The sequence below is a fragment of the Aspergillus caelatus genome, assembly GCF_009193585.1.
Source record: "Aspergillus caelatus strain CBS 763.97 unplaced genomic scaffold BDV27scaffold_140, whole genome shotgun sequence".
In the NCBI taxonomy this organism is placed as follows: Eukaryota; Fungi; Ascomycota; class Eurotiomycetes; order Eurotiales; family Aspergillaceae; genus Aspergillus; species Aspergillus caelatus.
Genome location: NW_022475403.1, coordinates 1 through 14,595, shown reverse-complemented (window position 1 = coordinate 14,595; position 14,595 = coordinate 1). Strand labels below are relative to the sequence as shown.

General features: G+C 47.9%; 4 protein-coding genes across 4 annotated transcripts; 2 read left to right on the top strand and 2 right to left on the bottom strand.

Moving 5' to 3' along the window:
- The first annotated feature begins 752 nt into the window (after window positions 1-752).
- BDV27DRAFT_17803 (tetrafunctional fatty acid synthase subunit FAS1) lies at window positions 753-7,642 on the top strand. The gene is made up of 4 exons (XM_032075924.1): window positions 753-844; window positions 973-991; window positions 1,047-6,922; window positions 6,987-7,642. The coding sequence occupies exons 3-4, from the start codon at window positions 1,130-1,132 to the stop codon at window positions 7,434-7,436; spliced, it is 6,243 nt and encodes a 2,080-aa protein (XP_031925560.1). The 5' UTR covers window positions 753-844; window positions 973-991; window positions 1,047-1,129; the 3' UTR covers window positions 7,437-7,642.
- On the bottom strand, window positions 7,624-10,320 carry BDV27DRAFT_17794 (transcription factor IIF subunit TFG1). Its single transcript, XM_032075922.1, has 4 exons — window positions 8,757-10,320; window positions 8,382-8,690; window positions 8,088-8,328; window positions 7,624-8,013 (listed from the first exon to the last, which is right to left on the bottom strand). The coding sequence occupies exons 1-4, from the start codon at window positions 10,110-10,112 to the stop codon at window positions 7,775-7,777; spliced, it is 2,145 nt and encodes a 714-aa protein (XP_031925559.1). The 5' UTR covers window positions 10,113-10,320; the 3' UTR covers window positions 7,624-7,774.
- Window positions 10,321-10,465: 145 nt separating this feature from the next.
- BDV27DRAFT_131402 (uncharacterized protein) lies at window positions 10,466-12,997 on the top strand. Its single transcript, XM_032067629.1, has one exon. The coding sequence runs from the start codon at window positions 10,883-10,885 to the stop codon at window positions 12,887-12,889; it is 2,007 nt and encodes a 668-aa protein (XP_031925558.1). The 5' UTR covers window positions 10,466-10,882; the 3' UTR covers window positions 12,890-12,997.
- BDV27DRAFT_131397 (protein HGH1) lies at window positions 12,993-14,528 on the bottom strand. The gene is made up of 5 exons (XM_032067628.1): window positions 14,389-14,528; window positions 14,273-14,318; window positions 14,080-14,183; window positions 13,919-14,032; window positions 12,993-13,862 (listed from the first exon to the last, which is right to left on the bottom strand). The coding sequence occupies exons 1-5, from the start codon at window positions 14,407-14,409 to the stop codon at window positions 13,074-13,076; spliced, it is 1,074 nt and encodes a 357-aa protein (XP_031925557.1). The 5' UTR covers window positions 14,410-14,528; the 3' UTR covers window positions 12,993-13,073.
- Window positions 14,529-14,595: the final 67 nt, after the last annotated feature.

Genomic DNA, 14,595 nt, shown 5'->3' with positions numbered 1-14,595 from the left:
CGGGTTGATCTTGTGAGTTTTGCTCATCGGCTTGCCGGTAAGTACCTAACAAGGCTCGTAATCCTAAGCTGGACTGGTAGAGTAGTAAATAGTACTTCGTAAGGCCAAGTCCATGGAAAAAATCCCCATCCTTCGGTGTGACGATCAACTCTAGGGTATTAGGTACAGTATTGTCACGTCCCACTAGATCCAGCCCAACCGTTTTGGACCTTTGGGGAGGTTCTCCTGCCCGCCATACCTGATCTGGACGGTTCTCATTCAACCAGCCCCAAAGCTGCGGGTTTTTACCTCCGCCCGGCCGGTTCAACACAATATGTGCGCGCGCGTCTGTATCAGTATTTCTCTCTTTCTTTGGGGGAGCCCGACGACTACTTTGAATTTGATTTGATGTGTGGTGATGAGCACCGTTTTTGGTTTAACTATCATTTGTACTTGACCTCTCTTTCTTTTTTGAATTTTCTTTTTTATGGTTTTTTTTTTTTAACCCCCATCATTATTAACATTCTACGTATTAGCATTATTAGTATTAACGCCATCCATTATTCATTTCTTCTGTGAACATAGTTTCTCCAGAACCCTCCCAAAGTCTCCCGCTCCTCCTCCCACTTACCTTTCTTGACTTTTTATTATTCTCTACACCATATTTTTATGTTGTAATCAGATTCCAATTCTTTGCCTTTTCCTTTTCCTTTCTTCCTTCCTCTGCTATCCATTCCCACACCTGGGCTCATTTTCATTTTTCTCTTTTAATTCTTCTTCACCTTCTCATCTTTTTTAATAGCTGGGTGATGGACCAGCTGATGACTTTGACCCAGGCTTAATTGAGAACCACTTTAAAGACTAGGTAAGCAAATTCACTTTTCCTTGTTTCTGGGGTGCAATTACTCGTCTCCTTTCACCTGTAATCTCCGGTGCAACAAGGGAAGACCAACCTTCCTCCCTTGAAAAAATGAGGGCTCAATGATTCTTTAGTTTTGCAGATATTACACCTGTAACCAGTTTGATATCTTGACTGCTGGTTTGCTCAGCATACTTACATGCCATAGAATTTCCCGGATTTCGTTCAGCATCTCCATCTGGCGCTTGATCTTTACTGCGAAAGACGTACACCTAGATACAAAACCACGAGATGTATGGAACATCTACAGGCCCTCAGACGGGCATTAATACCCCGCGCTCCTCCCAGTCCTTGCGACCTCTCATACTGTCGCATGGTTCGCTGGAGTTTTCTTTCCTCGTGCCAACCTCCATTCATTTTCAAGCTTCCCAATTGAAAGACACCTTCACAGCCTCGTTACCGGAACCAACGGACGAGCTTGCCCAGGATGACGAGCCTTCTTCCGTAGCGGAGCTTGTGGCTCGCTATATTGGCCACATTGCCACAGAGGTAGAAGAAGGCGAGGATGACGCACATGGGACGAATTTGGAAGTCTTGAAGCTCGCATTGAATGAATTTGAGCGTGCCTTCATGCGCGGCAATGATGTCCATGCGGTTGCATCGGCCCTTCCAGGGATAACCGCCAAAAAGGCTTCGGTTGTCAAGGCGTACTACGCTGGCAGGGCGGCTGCTGGACGACCCACCAAGCCATATGATTCTGCGCTCTTCCGTGCTGCCTCAGATGAGAAGGCGAACGTTTATACCGTTTTTGGGGGGCAAGGCAACATTGAGGAATACTTCGATGAGCTGAGAGAAATTTATACAACCTATCCATCTTTCGTCGATGGGTTGATCTCCTCGTCAGCGCAGTTGCTGTTGTCTCTCTCTCGGGAGCCGGAGGCGAGCAAATTGTATCCTAAAGGCATGGATATCATCCAATGGCTCCAGGATCCGGACTCACAGCCCGACACAGATTATCTTGTGTCGGCTCCAGTGAGTCTCCCGTTGATTGGTCTAGTTCAACTAGCACACTTCGTGGTAACTTGCAAAGCCTTGGGCCGTGAGCCTAGTGAAATCTTGGAAAGGTTTAGTGGAACTACGGGCCACTCTCAAGGGGTGGTCACCGCCGCAGCCATTGCCTCCGCAACAACGTGGGAGAGCTTTGAGAAAGTTGCCAAGGATGCTCTGACTATGCTCTTCTGGATTGGTCTTCGTAGCCAACAGGCCTACCCTCGTACATCTATTGCTCCATCGGTGTTGCAGGACTCGATCGAAAATGGAGAAGGAACCCCGACCCCTATGCTGTCCATCCGGGACCTCCCAAGATCTGCTGTTCAGGAGCACATAGACATGACCAACCAACATCTTCCAGAGGATCGCCACATCTCTATCTCTCTCGTTAACAGCGCACGGAATTTCGTTGTCACTGGTCCTCCGCTTTCGCTTTACGGTCTTAATCTGCGCCTGCGCAAAGTAAAAGCTCCTACAGGTCTGGATCAGAATCGTGTGCCATTCACACAGCGTAAGGTTCGCTTCGTGAACCGGTTCCTTCCAATTACTGCTCCTTTCCACAGCCAGTACTTGTATTCCGCGTATGATCGCATCTTGGAAGACCTGGAAGACCTGGAAATTCCGGCCAAGTCTCTTGCTATCCCTGTTTATGGCACTAAAACCGGAGAGGACCTGCGTGAATCTGGTGATGCAAACATTGTTCCTGCGCTGGTGCGCATGATTACCCACGACGCGGTAAACTGGGAGCAGGCAACCGTTTTCCCTAGGGCTACCCACATTGTTGACTTCGGTCCCGGCGGTATCTCTGGTCTCGGCGTGCTTACGAACCGCAACAAGGACGGTACAGGCGTTCGTGTGGTGCTTGCCGGTGCCATGGACGGCACCAATGCTGAGATTGGTTATAAGCCAGAACTGTTTGACCGTGATGAGCATGCTGTGAAGTACGCCATCGACTGGGTCAAGGAGTATGGGCCACGTCTTGTGAAGAATGCAGCGGGCCAGACGTTTGTTGATACTAAGATGAGCCGATTGTTAGGCATCCCTCCCATCATGGTTGCTGGCATGACTCCAACCACTGTTCCTTGGGATTTCGTAGCCGCAACGATGAATGCGGGCTACCACATTGAACTCGCTGGTGGTGGTTACTACAATGCTAAGACTATGACCGAAGCGGTTTCCAAGATCGAAAAAACTATTCCTCCAGGCCGCGGTATCACCATTAATTTGATTTATGTTAATCCCCGCGCCATGGCATGGCAAATACCCTTGATCGGAAAACTGAGGGCCGATGGTGTTCCTGTGGAGGGTTTGACAATCGGTGCCGGCGTTCCCTCAATTGAAGTAGCCAATGAGTACATCGAAACTCTCGGCATTAAGCACATTGCCTTCAAGCCAGGTTCCGTGGACGCTATTCAACAGGTTATTAACATTGCCAAGGCAAACCCTAAGTTCCCCGTCATTCTTCAGTGGACTGGAGGCCGTGGTGGTGGACATCACTCCTTCGAGGATTTCCATCAGCCCGTGCTACAGATGTATAGCCGTATCAGACGTTGTGAAAACATCGTTCTTGTGGCAGGCAGTGGCTTTGGAGGCTCTGAAGATACTTATCCCTACCTCTCGGGAACCTGGTCATCTCGTTTTGGTTACCCCCCGATGCCTTTTGACGGTTGCTTGTTCGGTAGTCGCATAATGATCGCCAAGGAAGCACACACATCGAAGAACGCGAAGAAGGCTATTGCGGATGCCCCTGGCCTTGATGACCAAGACTGGGAGAAAACATACAAAGGCTCTGCAGGTGGTGTAGTGACGGTCCTCTCAGAAATGGGCGAGCCGATCCATAAACTTGCAACAAGAGGCGTTTTGTTTTGGCACGAAATGGACCAAATGATTTTCAAACTCGACAAGGCAAAACGCGTTCCCGAACTCAAAAAGCAACGCAATTATATAATTAAGAAGCTGAACGATGATTTCCAGAAGGTTTGGTTCGGCCGCAAAGCTTCCGGCGAAACGGCTGACCTCGAAGACATGACGTACGCGGAGGTGGTTCATCGTATGGTGGACCTAATGTACGTCAAACATGAATCTCGGTGGATCGATGACTCTCTTAAGAAACTGACTGGTGATTTCATTCGCCGTGTCGAAGAGCGTTTCACTGCGGCTGAGGGCCAGCCGTCTTTGCTACAAAATTATTCAGAGCTCAACAGTCCCTACCCTGCTGTGGATAATATTTTGGTCGCATATCCTGAAGCGGCAACTCAATTGATCAATGCTCAAGACGCCCAGCATTTCCTTCTACTTTGTCAACGGCGTGGCCAAAAACCAGTTCCCTTTGTTCCTGCTTTGGATGAAAACTTTGAGTATTGGTTCAAGAAAGATTCTCTCTGGCAAAGTGAAGATTTGGAGGCAGTTGTAGATCAAGACGTTGGAAGAACCTGCATTCTGCAAGGGCCAATGGCTGCTAAATTCTCGACTATCACCGATCAGCCTGTCCAAGATATCTTGAATGGAATCCACCAGGGACATATCAAGAGCCTGCTTGAGGATGTGTACAATGGCGATGAGACAAAGGTCCCCGTCATTGAATATCTTGGAGGTCGGCTCGATGAGTTCATTGATGAGCCGGAGATTGATGGCCTTACCATCTCGGAAGACGCCAACAAGATTAGCTACCGACTGTCGTCATCCCCTTCCTTCGATCTGCCTGAGCTTGATAGCTGGCTACGTCTCCTTGCAGGTACCTCCTATTCTTGGAGACATGCGATCTTCCTTGCCGATATCTTCGTTCAGGGCCATCGTTTCCAAACCAACCCATTGAAGCGAGTCGTTGCACCGACTTCGGGCATGTATGTCGAGATGGCCTACCCAAATGATCCTTCCAAAACGGCCATTAGTGTGAGGGAGCCTTATCAGTCAGGCAAGCTTGTTAAGACAGTAGAGGTGAAAATGAATGAGAATAACCAGATTAGCCTTACTCTTTTCGAGGGCAGAACTGCAGAAGGCGGCGTTGTTCCGCTGACATTCTTGTTCACTTATCATCCTGAATCAGGATATGCGCCCATCAGAGAGGTCATGGAAGGACGCAATGATCGTATCAAGGAGTTTTACTACCGCGTCTGGTTTGGCAACAGCGATGTTCCATTTGATACCCCTACGACCGCAACTTTCAGTGGTGGTCGCGAGACTATTACGTCGCAAGCTGTTGCTGATTTCGTCCATGCTGTCGGAAACACCGGTGAAGCCTTCGTCGATCGCCCAGGAAAGGAAGTCTTTGCTCCCATGGACTTCGCCATCGTCGCTGGCTGGAAAGCCATTACCAAGCCCATCTTCCCTCGTACTATTGACGGTGATTTGCTGAAATTGGTCCACCTTTCTAATGGCTTCAAGATGGTCCCCGGGGCCCAGCCTCTCCAGGTTGGTGATGTTCTAGATACTACCGCCCAGATTAACGCTGTTATCAATCAAGATTCCGGTAAAATGGTTGAGGTCTGCGGTACTATCAAGAGAGATGGCAAGCCTATAATGCATGTCACCAGTCAGTTCTTATATCGGGGAGCATACTTGGACTTCGAGAATACTTTCCAGCGTAAAGACGAGGTTCCGATGCAGGTTCATCTTGCGTCGAGCAGGGATGTTGCAATCCTTCGGTCCAAGGAGTGGTTCCGTATTGATGATTCTGATGTTGAGTTATTGGGTCAGACCTTGACCTTCCGCCTTCAAAGTCTAATTCGATTCAAGAATAAATCCGTGTTCAGCCATGTTCAAACAGTCGGCCAAGTTCTTCTTGAACTCCCTACCAAGGAGATTATTCAAGTTGCGACTGTGGACTACGAAGCCGGAGATTCTCACGGAAATCCAGTGGTGGACTACCTTCAGCGAAACGGAACATCTATCGAGCAGCCCGTGTACTTTGAAAACCCCATCCCTCTCAGCGGAAAGACACCTTTGGAGCTGCGTGCTCCAGCTTCTAACGAGACCTATGCTCGCGTCTCGGGCGATTACAACCCGATCCACGTCTCACGAGTTTTCTCCAGCTACGCCAACTTACCAGGTACTATCACCCATGGCATGTATACGAGTGCCGCTGTTCGCAGCTATGTGGAAACCTGGGCTGCTGAGAATAACATTGGCCGTGTCAGGGGTTTCCATGTATCCCTGGTTGGGATGGTTTTGCCCAACGACATGATCACCGTCAAGTTGCAGCACGTTGGTATGATCGCTGGCCGTAAGATCATCAAGGTTGAAGCCAGCAACAAGGAGACAGAGGATAAAGTTCTTCTTGGTGAAGCAGAGGTGGAACAACCTGTTACCTCCTACGTATTCACTGGACAGGGCTCCCAAGAACAAGGAATGGGAATGGAGCTGTATAGCAGCAGCCCTGTTGCTAGAGAAGTTTGGGATCGGGCAGACCGTCACTTCATGGAGAACTATGGTCTTTCCATCATTGATATCGTGAAAAACAACCCTAAGGAACTTACCGTCTATTTTGGTGGCCCCCGCGGCAAAGCTATTCGCCAAAACTACATGTCGATGACCTTCGAGTCTGTTAATGCGGATGGAAGCATCAAGTCAGAGAAGATCTTCAAGGAAATCGACGAAAATACAACGTCTTACACCTATCGATCACCATCCGGATTGCTCTCTGCGACACAATTTACTCAGCCAGCTTTGACATTGATGGAGAAGGCTAGCTTTGAAGATATGCGTTCCAAGGGACTGGTCCAAAGAGATAGCAGCTTCGCTGGTCACTCGCTTGGTGAATATTCAGCTCTTGCAGCTCTTGCAGATGTTATGCCCATCGAAAGCTTGGTTTCTGTAGTGTTCTATCGCGGGTTGACCATGCAAGTTGCTGTTGAACGCGATGAACAAGGCCGCTCTAACTACTCTATGTGCGCTGTCAATCCAAGTCGAATTTCCAAGACCTTCAATGAACAGGCTCTGCAATATGTGGTAGAGAATATCTCGGAGCAAACTGGCTGGCTACTTGAGATTGTGAACTACAACGTCGCAAACATGCAATATGTTGCAGCTGGAGATGTGAGTCCACCATTTCCCCTTTCGATTATGAGCAAATTCTCTAACAAAACTTTCTCCTTTATAGCTCCGAGCACTTGACTGTCTTACAAATCTACTCAATTACCTGAAGGCTCAGAACATTGACATTCCGGCTCTCATGCAGAGCATGTCTCTGGAAGATGTCAAGACTCACCTGGTTAAGATCATCCATGAATGTGTCAAGCAGACCGAGTCTAAGCCTAAGCCCATTACCCTTGAACGTGGCTTCGCTACCATCCCTCTGAGGGGAATTGACGTTCCCTTCCACAGCACTTTCCTCCGTTCTGGCGTCAAGCCTTTCCGGTCGTTTTTGCTAAAGAAGATCAATAAGAACACTATTGACCCCAGCAAGTTGGTTGGAAAATATATTCCAAATGTCACAGCTCGCCCTTTCGAACTCACCAAGGAATATTTCGAAGATGTCTACAGGCTCACGAATTCACCGCGTATTGCTAACATTTTGGCAAACTGGGAGAAATACGAGGAAGAGAAGTGAGAACGTCTCACACGGTGGTGATACAAAATCCGCTTAAAAAAATGGCCATAGAAAGGAAACTCCTTGCACGATTGTTACTTTATAATGCCTTTGTTTCGTCTCTATTTTCGCCCAAAGATGTTTCGGCTTAGCGCTGGGTGTCCAAAACGTCTATCCCAATTCTACTGTTTTGTTCAAGTGCTATTTATACCTCAATCCCCATTTCATATAGATAACTACTTTAGCATGACCTCAATAGATATTCAATTATCATGAGCATATACTGACCGAAACCTAATACTTGTACTTGCGCTTATTGAATGGTTTAGCACTCAACGCACGTGACACGATCTTCCCAATCAACTCTCCTTCAACGTACCAGGTCGCAACAATCGATCTTCTTTGCCATAAACTCCGACATCTTTGACAATCGCTATAAACTTTCGGTGGTTCTCCTTCGACTCACCAATACGGGGACGGAATATTTTGAGCAAGTCACTACTGAGTATGCCCGAGGGGGGAATAGCAGCATGAATCTCAGCAGGCGTAGGGAAGCTTTGATTTCCAGCGTGTACTGGAGTGGAAACGCGAGTTTGCCCTTTACATATGGCCCAATCAGAACAATGCTACATAGCCTGAGGAAAGTTCCCCAATTTGATGAATTAGACTTACCTCTGAATGACTCAGGGCTGCTAGCACGGCTTCCCGAAAAACTTCTACCTGCCAGAGGAGTGGGACTTCCTGCCCTAGATCCCTGGGGAGTCCCACCCTGAGAAACTGCTGGGGGGTTAAGCTTGAGCTTTTTAGTTTTACCACTTTCACTCATCTCTGCACCTGAACCTGCGCCGCCATCGGCATCACTCCCGGAGCCTGCACCACCAAGAGGTACGTTTCGGACACGCTTCTTGCCAAGCTGCAAAGGCGTTAACACACGAGTTGACCCGGCGCCACTGATAGGGAACTTACTGGCATTTGCGATGACGCAACGGGAGACATATTGCGCGAGCTTGGCTGAGGCGTGGGCTGAGAGGACTGGTCCTTGCTTTTACCCTTTTTGCGGGAAGTGTCTGTCCCACTCGCATCCGACACGTTGGGAGACCCCAACCGCTTCCGTGGTGCAGCTGCCGTGCCTTTTTTCAAGGGATCCGTATGTTTAGGGCGGCCGGACGGCGTATTGTTGCCCTTGGAGGATGTCGTTACGTCTTTTTTGTTCTTTTCCTCTTCGGCTTTCCGCTCTTCCTCCTTCAATCGTTCAGCCTCGCTATCATCAGAGCTCTAGAATGAAAGAAAACAAAAGTGTTAGTAACGACACGAGCGTGTAGGAGTGGATGCTGTTCTCACCTCTTCATCTGAATAAGGGTTAACGTCAGAACCACTACTATAGTCGTAGTTCTTTTCTCGTTTTTGTAAAGCTTTCCGAACTTTTTTTCCAAGCACACGACGAGCCTCCTTCTCTTTCTTTTCTCTCAATTCCTCTTGCTCGTAGTCTTTCTCGTCTTTCAGGTCAAAAACATTGGCTTTCAACTGGTCTTGCTTGATTCTCTTCTCCGCTGCCTTTGCGTCCTCATCCTCGTTGAACAGATCATCATGCTCTTCATCATCAGCAAACCGATCTTCTTCAAAGTCCATTTCATCGGCCTCCAATCCCTCAACTCCAGATGGGGTCCCTTGTTTACCAGCGTATACCTTCCGCTGTTTCGCAAATTGCTCTAATTCCTTTCGTTGAGCTAGTTCTTGTTGTTTCTCCATGAACCACCGTGGATCTTTAACTTTCTTTGCCATGAACTTCTCCGCTTCCTCGATAGTCAAAGCTTTGAATTGGTTTTTGGCATTGAATCTGTACCATTTTTCCACGGGAATCATCCTCATTTTCCCGGTAGCCTCAAGTACAAATACCGCATGCGTTTCGGACAGAGCAGCTTCATAGTTCCCCACCCAAATATTCTTGTTGTCAAAGTCTTCTAGATGCCATGGCAAAGCCTCTTCGTACTTGATTCGCGTCTTCGCCATCTCCTCGGGAGTCATATCTGTCTTGGACACCTGCTGAGTTTTTTGCTTGGGTGCGTTCGCTCTCTTCGGGGCGGATCCAGCGGAAGGGGCTATTTGAGCCAAATTCTCCGCGCGTTCCTTCTCACGGGCAGCCTTCCTCGCCTCTAGCTCTTCACGCTCAACCTCATCTATCTGATGGCTAGATTCAGACGTTGTCTTCTGCATGCCCTGGCTCTTCTCCGATGTCATCTCATGCGATCGGGCGCGCGGATCGCGACGTTGAAGCCTGACAGGCCTAGTGAACTGGTTTTCGTCACGCGGGTCGACGGTCTTTTTTGATGCAAATCTAGCAATGTGATGTTTCAAGCCTTCCCGCAATGCGCGCTTTGTCGTTACTAGGGGATAGTCCGTATATGTTTCGGATAACAATGGGCCGCTAAATCCATTGGCGGAGAAATCAGCTCCTGAAGATGAAGGCTTCCCCCTCTCAGAATGAGGCATAGATGGCGGGTTGGAAGTAGCTGGTCGCGAAGAAACCGCTTTTAAGGCTGGTCCATTTCCGGCAATAGGAATAGCTGGTTTGGCTGTAGGTTTTTTTTTTGGTCGTACTAAAGGATCCGCTGCCTTTGGGCGACGAATTCTCATGGGTGGAGGTCCATTTGAACCTGTTGAAGTCCGCGCGTTCAGGTCGTTCGTAGGTGTAGCCATGTTACCGGTATGCTTTCAGACACATGAAGCTCCTTCGGTGATACATATACCTAGGTCGTAGAAGTCCCGCTTGCACGATGCATATATATCAAGAAAAGAGATCTTCTTGGTATTTAACCAAAGACAGGATTGTCTTGGGTACTAGAGTGCTGACGAAGGAAGATGGAGTAGCAGTGGAGTGGAGTGGACTGCCTCAACTGAAATAGACTGATCACTTAGGTAAGCGCAGTTACGGAGTACTTACTCCGTACCTTAGTCGGGTTTGTGAGATTTACAGTATCACCTGCATTACGGAGTACGGAATAAGTATTTAATCGTAAGACGGAACGTACTAACTATGCCTGGTCAACTTCCGCCACCCCTTATTCATTTGACCTCTCACTGTGGTATCACTTCTGCTTAGGCTAAGGGTCAGTTTACGGGTTATCTCGAAAATAACAACAAGGAAAGAAGTTAAAGAAGAGGCTTGGAAACGAACCTCTTCCCCTTTCACATCATGCTCCTTCCCGCCATCGCGTTATTGTTCTTCTCACGGTATCTACATCTTGAACGCCTATGTTCCCATTTATATCTCACTTCTATTGATTGACTTGTCGCCAATGCTAGAAGACTGTCAGTATTGGCAGTCACATCGCTCACTCGATCAAAAATTCCATCTTATAGTCCCTTCTCTCCATTTCCTACTATCTAGTTTCTTGCACTTCGACTAACAACGGTCAATCATACCCTGTAAGGTCCCTCAACATTCTAAATCATGTGCTGCACCCGTTATGACTGATAAAAGATACGGCCTTGCACGTGGGTCTACTACCATTACTCCGATATCCTCAGGAATGGACGACCTGCCGTGCCATGTCATTGATATGCTAAGTCATGCCAGTGCGCAACTGTTATCCCAACAGCAGCCAGTAATCTCTTGCCACCTTGCGAATCATTGCGATATCCAGATCAGCACTACTAATTCAACTCATCGTCAAAAAAGGTTCTTTTCAAAGAGCCATATTGAACAGTGCACAATGAATGACAAAACTGCCACATATCCTGTACACTGCCAATCAGTCTTAGAGATTACGCACCCCAGTAATCCAGCTGGCTATTCCTATTCACATGCCCCCAGAACCCGGCTCGGTGATCAACAGTCTGATCCTTGCAGGCGAGCTCAACTTCAGATAAACTATTTAAACTCCCTAGCAGCCCGAGTGCCCTCTTTCGGCTCACTAGCTAGCGAATTTCGCAGCAAGGAAACCCTGCGAGATTTACTAACCAACATCGCCCGGGAAGCGCTTGAACGACATTCCAAGCAGCATGGCTATACGACTAGAGATAAAACCATTGACCTCAAATGCTTTGGCAGTCTGCGGAATGGTTTCGCATTGCCTGGGGCTGACCTTGATCTAGTAATGACCACCCATGGAGAAGTGTTCCCAAAAGATATAGAAGCAAGGTGTCCCCAAATTCTGTATAAAGCATTTCTTGATGCCGGCTTCAATGCTCAATTAATTCAAAAGGCCAGGATTCTGATCGTCAAATTGTACGAACCTCCTTCCCAAGGTGTCTTAACCTCGCTCGGGGTTGAAAGCAGAGGACAGAATAATTACCGTTTTCCAAAGCAGGCTACAAATCTGGAGGCCCTATCTTCAGTAGACATTCAATGTGACCTCAATTTTTCTGGGCGCTTGGTACTATACAATACCGAATTACTTCGCTGTTACGCCCTATGCGATGAAAGGGTGCGTGTTATTGGTCTTTTCGTGAAGATGTGGGCCAAGGCTCGAAAAATCAATCGTCCCAACTATGGAACACTCTCTTCGGAAGGCTACATTCTCATGGTCATCCACTACTTGATGAACGTGGTAGACCCGCCTTTGGTTCCTAATCTTCAGCTTCTGGGTCGGCTGTCCCCTAGACACTCCAGCACTACGAATCCTAGCAAGTACGATATCCGTTTTTTCAAAAATGAGACTGAACTTAGGAAGAGAGCCTGGTATAATATGACTTATGGTAATCGGCAATCCGTGGGCGAGCTGCTTCGTGGCTTTTTCGCATACTATGGAAGCCGGTGCAAAACTACGCCCTCAGGCGCTTTCAATTGGATCCAGGACGTTATTTCAATTCGCACGCAGGGTGGCATCCTTTCCAAACTGGAGAAATTCTGGAACACCGCAAGGACTGACGAACAAGGACATCGACTCAGGTTCCTCATAGCAATTGAGGACCCCTTCGAACACAACCATAATATAGGCAGAACTGTCACAGACAAGGGTCTGGAATCTATCAGAGCAGAGTTCTCCCGCGCTCAGATCATCATACGTAGAGTTCAGGAAATTCCAGGAGTCGGGTGGGAATGGCGAACGGACAATGGCCACGTAGGTCAGGATCTGCTTGCTGAAGCGGAAGAACACTTAAACCGACAACAACCCTGTAGAACGCCCAAATTCGCCGGGTTCGACCAAGTGTCCAGTACTCGCGGTATGGATTTCTCGAGTGAAATTGGTACCTATAGCAGACTTATATGCCCCTCGGCAGCTGCCCAGAAGCAGCGGACACAGCGCGAGAATTTTCATCGACAAGCTACTCTCGCTGCAAACACGATGCGACGAATGTTGCGTATTCCAGATGGCCAAGACCCAGGCGCTTTTTACGGAGTGACTCTTGATTCAATGCAATTCCATAGAAGGGATTCGGCTGCTCAAAGGCAAATGAATCAATGCGCAACAGATACGGCCAATATTGACCTGCTTGCTACGCTTCCTTTCAATGAAAAGAGCCTCTGTTGAAAACCTGCTTTAGCTTTGTCATTGATTAGTTCCCCGTTCATTATTCTAATCTCGGGTTCAATGTCGTTATGGTGGCATGCACTGCTGGTATTCAAATAAAAGCTTTTCACTGTCACTGAATTCGTAACAAAGAGTTCATATTTAGTAAAGAAAAGAAGTAAAGGAACTCTCATGATACACCGACTCAAAAGAGCTCTACCACCTGCTGGTCATCATGTTCCCGCTGCGTTCCTCCAGGCTGTCCAGCATTTTCTCCCTCCTCGTCCCGCATCAAGATCTGAACCAGCCTGTCGCAAGCTTCCCGGACATCCTCGTCATCAACGTTCAGATGACATTCTCGAATTATAGGATAGACCTGTACCTCCCTCATTCTATCTCGCCCTTCCCGAGTTGTTGTTAGCAACAGTAACGTTTCAAGATGTGTTACAATAATGCTATTGTCGGTATCCCTCTTTTTGTCTGGGGGTAGCAGCTGAAGGTCTGGCAGCATCGTCAGTGTCTCTTCTTCACCAAACTCTTCCGGGCCTGCTATCGGCAGCAGGATGTATGGAAGGATATTGGCTTCATCTTCTGAGAAAAGAGCAGGGTGGAATGGGATGTCAAACGCGACATTCTTTATTGTTGATGCAACTCCTTTTCTCCGAATTGAGCTTTGGTGTTCGGTGAAAACAGTAAGCTTCGTTACAGGCACCACGCCGTCATACTCCTGGCGCGAGGTAAAATACGCCCGACCTTCCTTAGACTTCGACATGTCGGCAAACACATAAGACAGGTAGTCATAGGTAGCATTTTTGTTGAGGGCGCCCTCGGCACCTTTCACGAAACAATCCATCAGCTGATCCATTGCATTGGGCGAAGTAGACACCAGTTCTGGGACCCGTCGTTTTATGGTTAGCAGTTTCTTCATTTTCTCTGACTTGACCAAGTTGGCCAAAAGCATCGACACATCATCTGCATTCGGCTCCTTGACGTTCTAATGCCGCATTAGTTAAGACTTGTGTCGTCCCGCGTCAAGTACGGAGCACTCACCGTCACCTTTGTGAGGAGAGTCTCAAGAAAATCACCATCGTCCGCAAGATTGGCCAATACGTCTTGGTCAGCCGAGAGGTTGATGAGCATTGTCAGGGCATTTTTCGCGATTGGCTATTCAGTAAGCGACCTGGCCAAGATTCGACCGGGTGGGCACTAACATTGTAATCTCGCACCAAAAGTTTCAAATCTCGCACTGGCAGAAGCTGATGGCGTTTGAATAAGTTCGGCTGGGCAGTTGAGAAACCGAGGAGGTTTTCACAGGCTAGGATAAGTTATTATAGAGCATCCACAAATGGTCACAGATGTTGATTCTCCAGGCTGTTCATCGGTTTTATAAAGGGTCCCTATTACCAATTTGTCTGATTTGAGTGTTCCCATGATGAAGGAATTCGACAAGCTGAAGTACAATGGGATATTCGTCAGGCAAACTGAGCCCAGGCATTGCTGCAGGGTGCAGGGAAACGAACCTCCTCCAGTTCGGTGGGCATGTTGAGGGTTATCTAGGTATATAGCTTACCCAGTGGTAAATATATTTAGGATGAATATATGTAGATAAGTTTCCTAAATGGAAATATAGATACACAGTAGGCCAGGACCTCGAGTAGTAGGCGGCGTTCGGAGAGTATCAACAGTCCCTTTTCCTTTTTTTTCTTTTCTTTTCTTTCTCTCTCTCT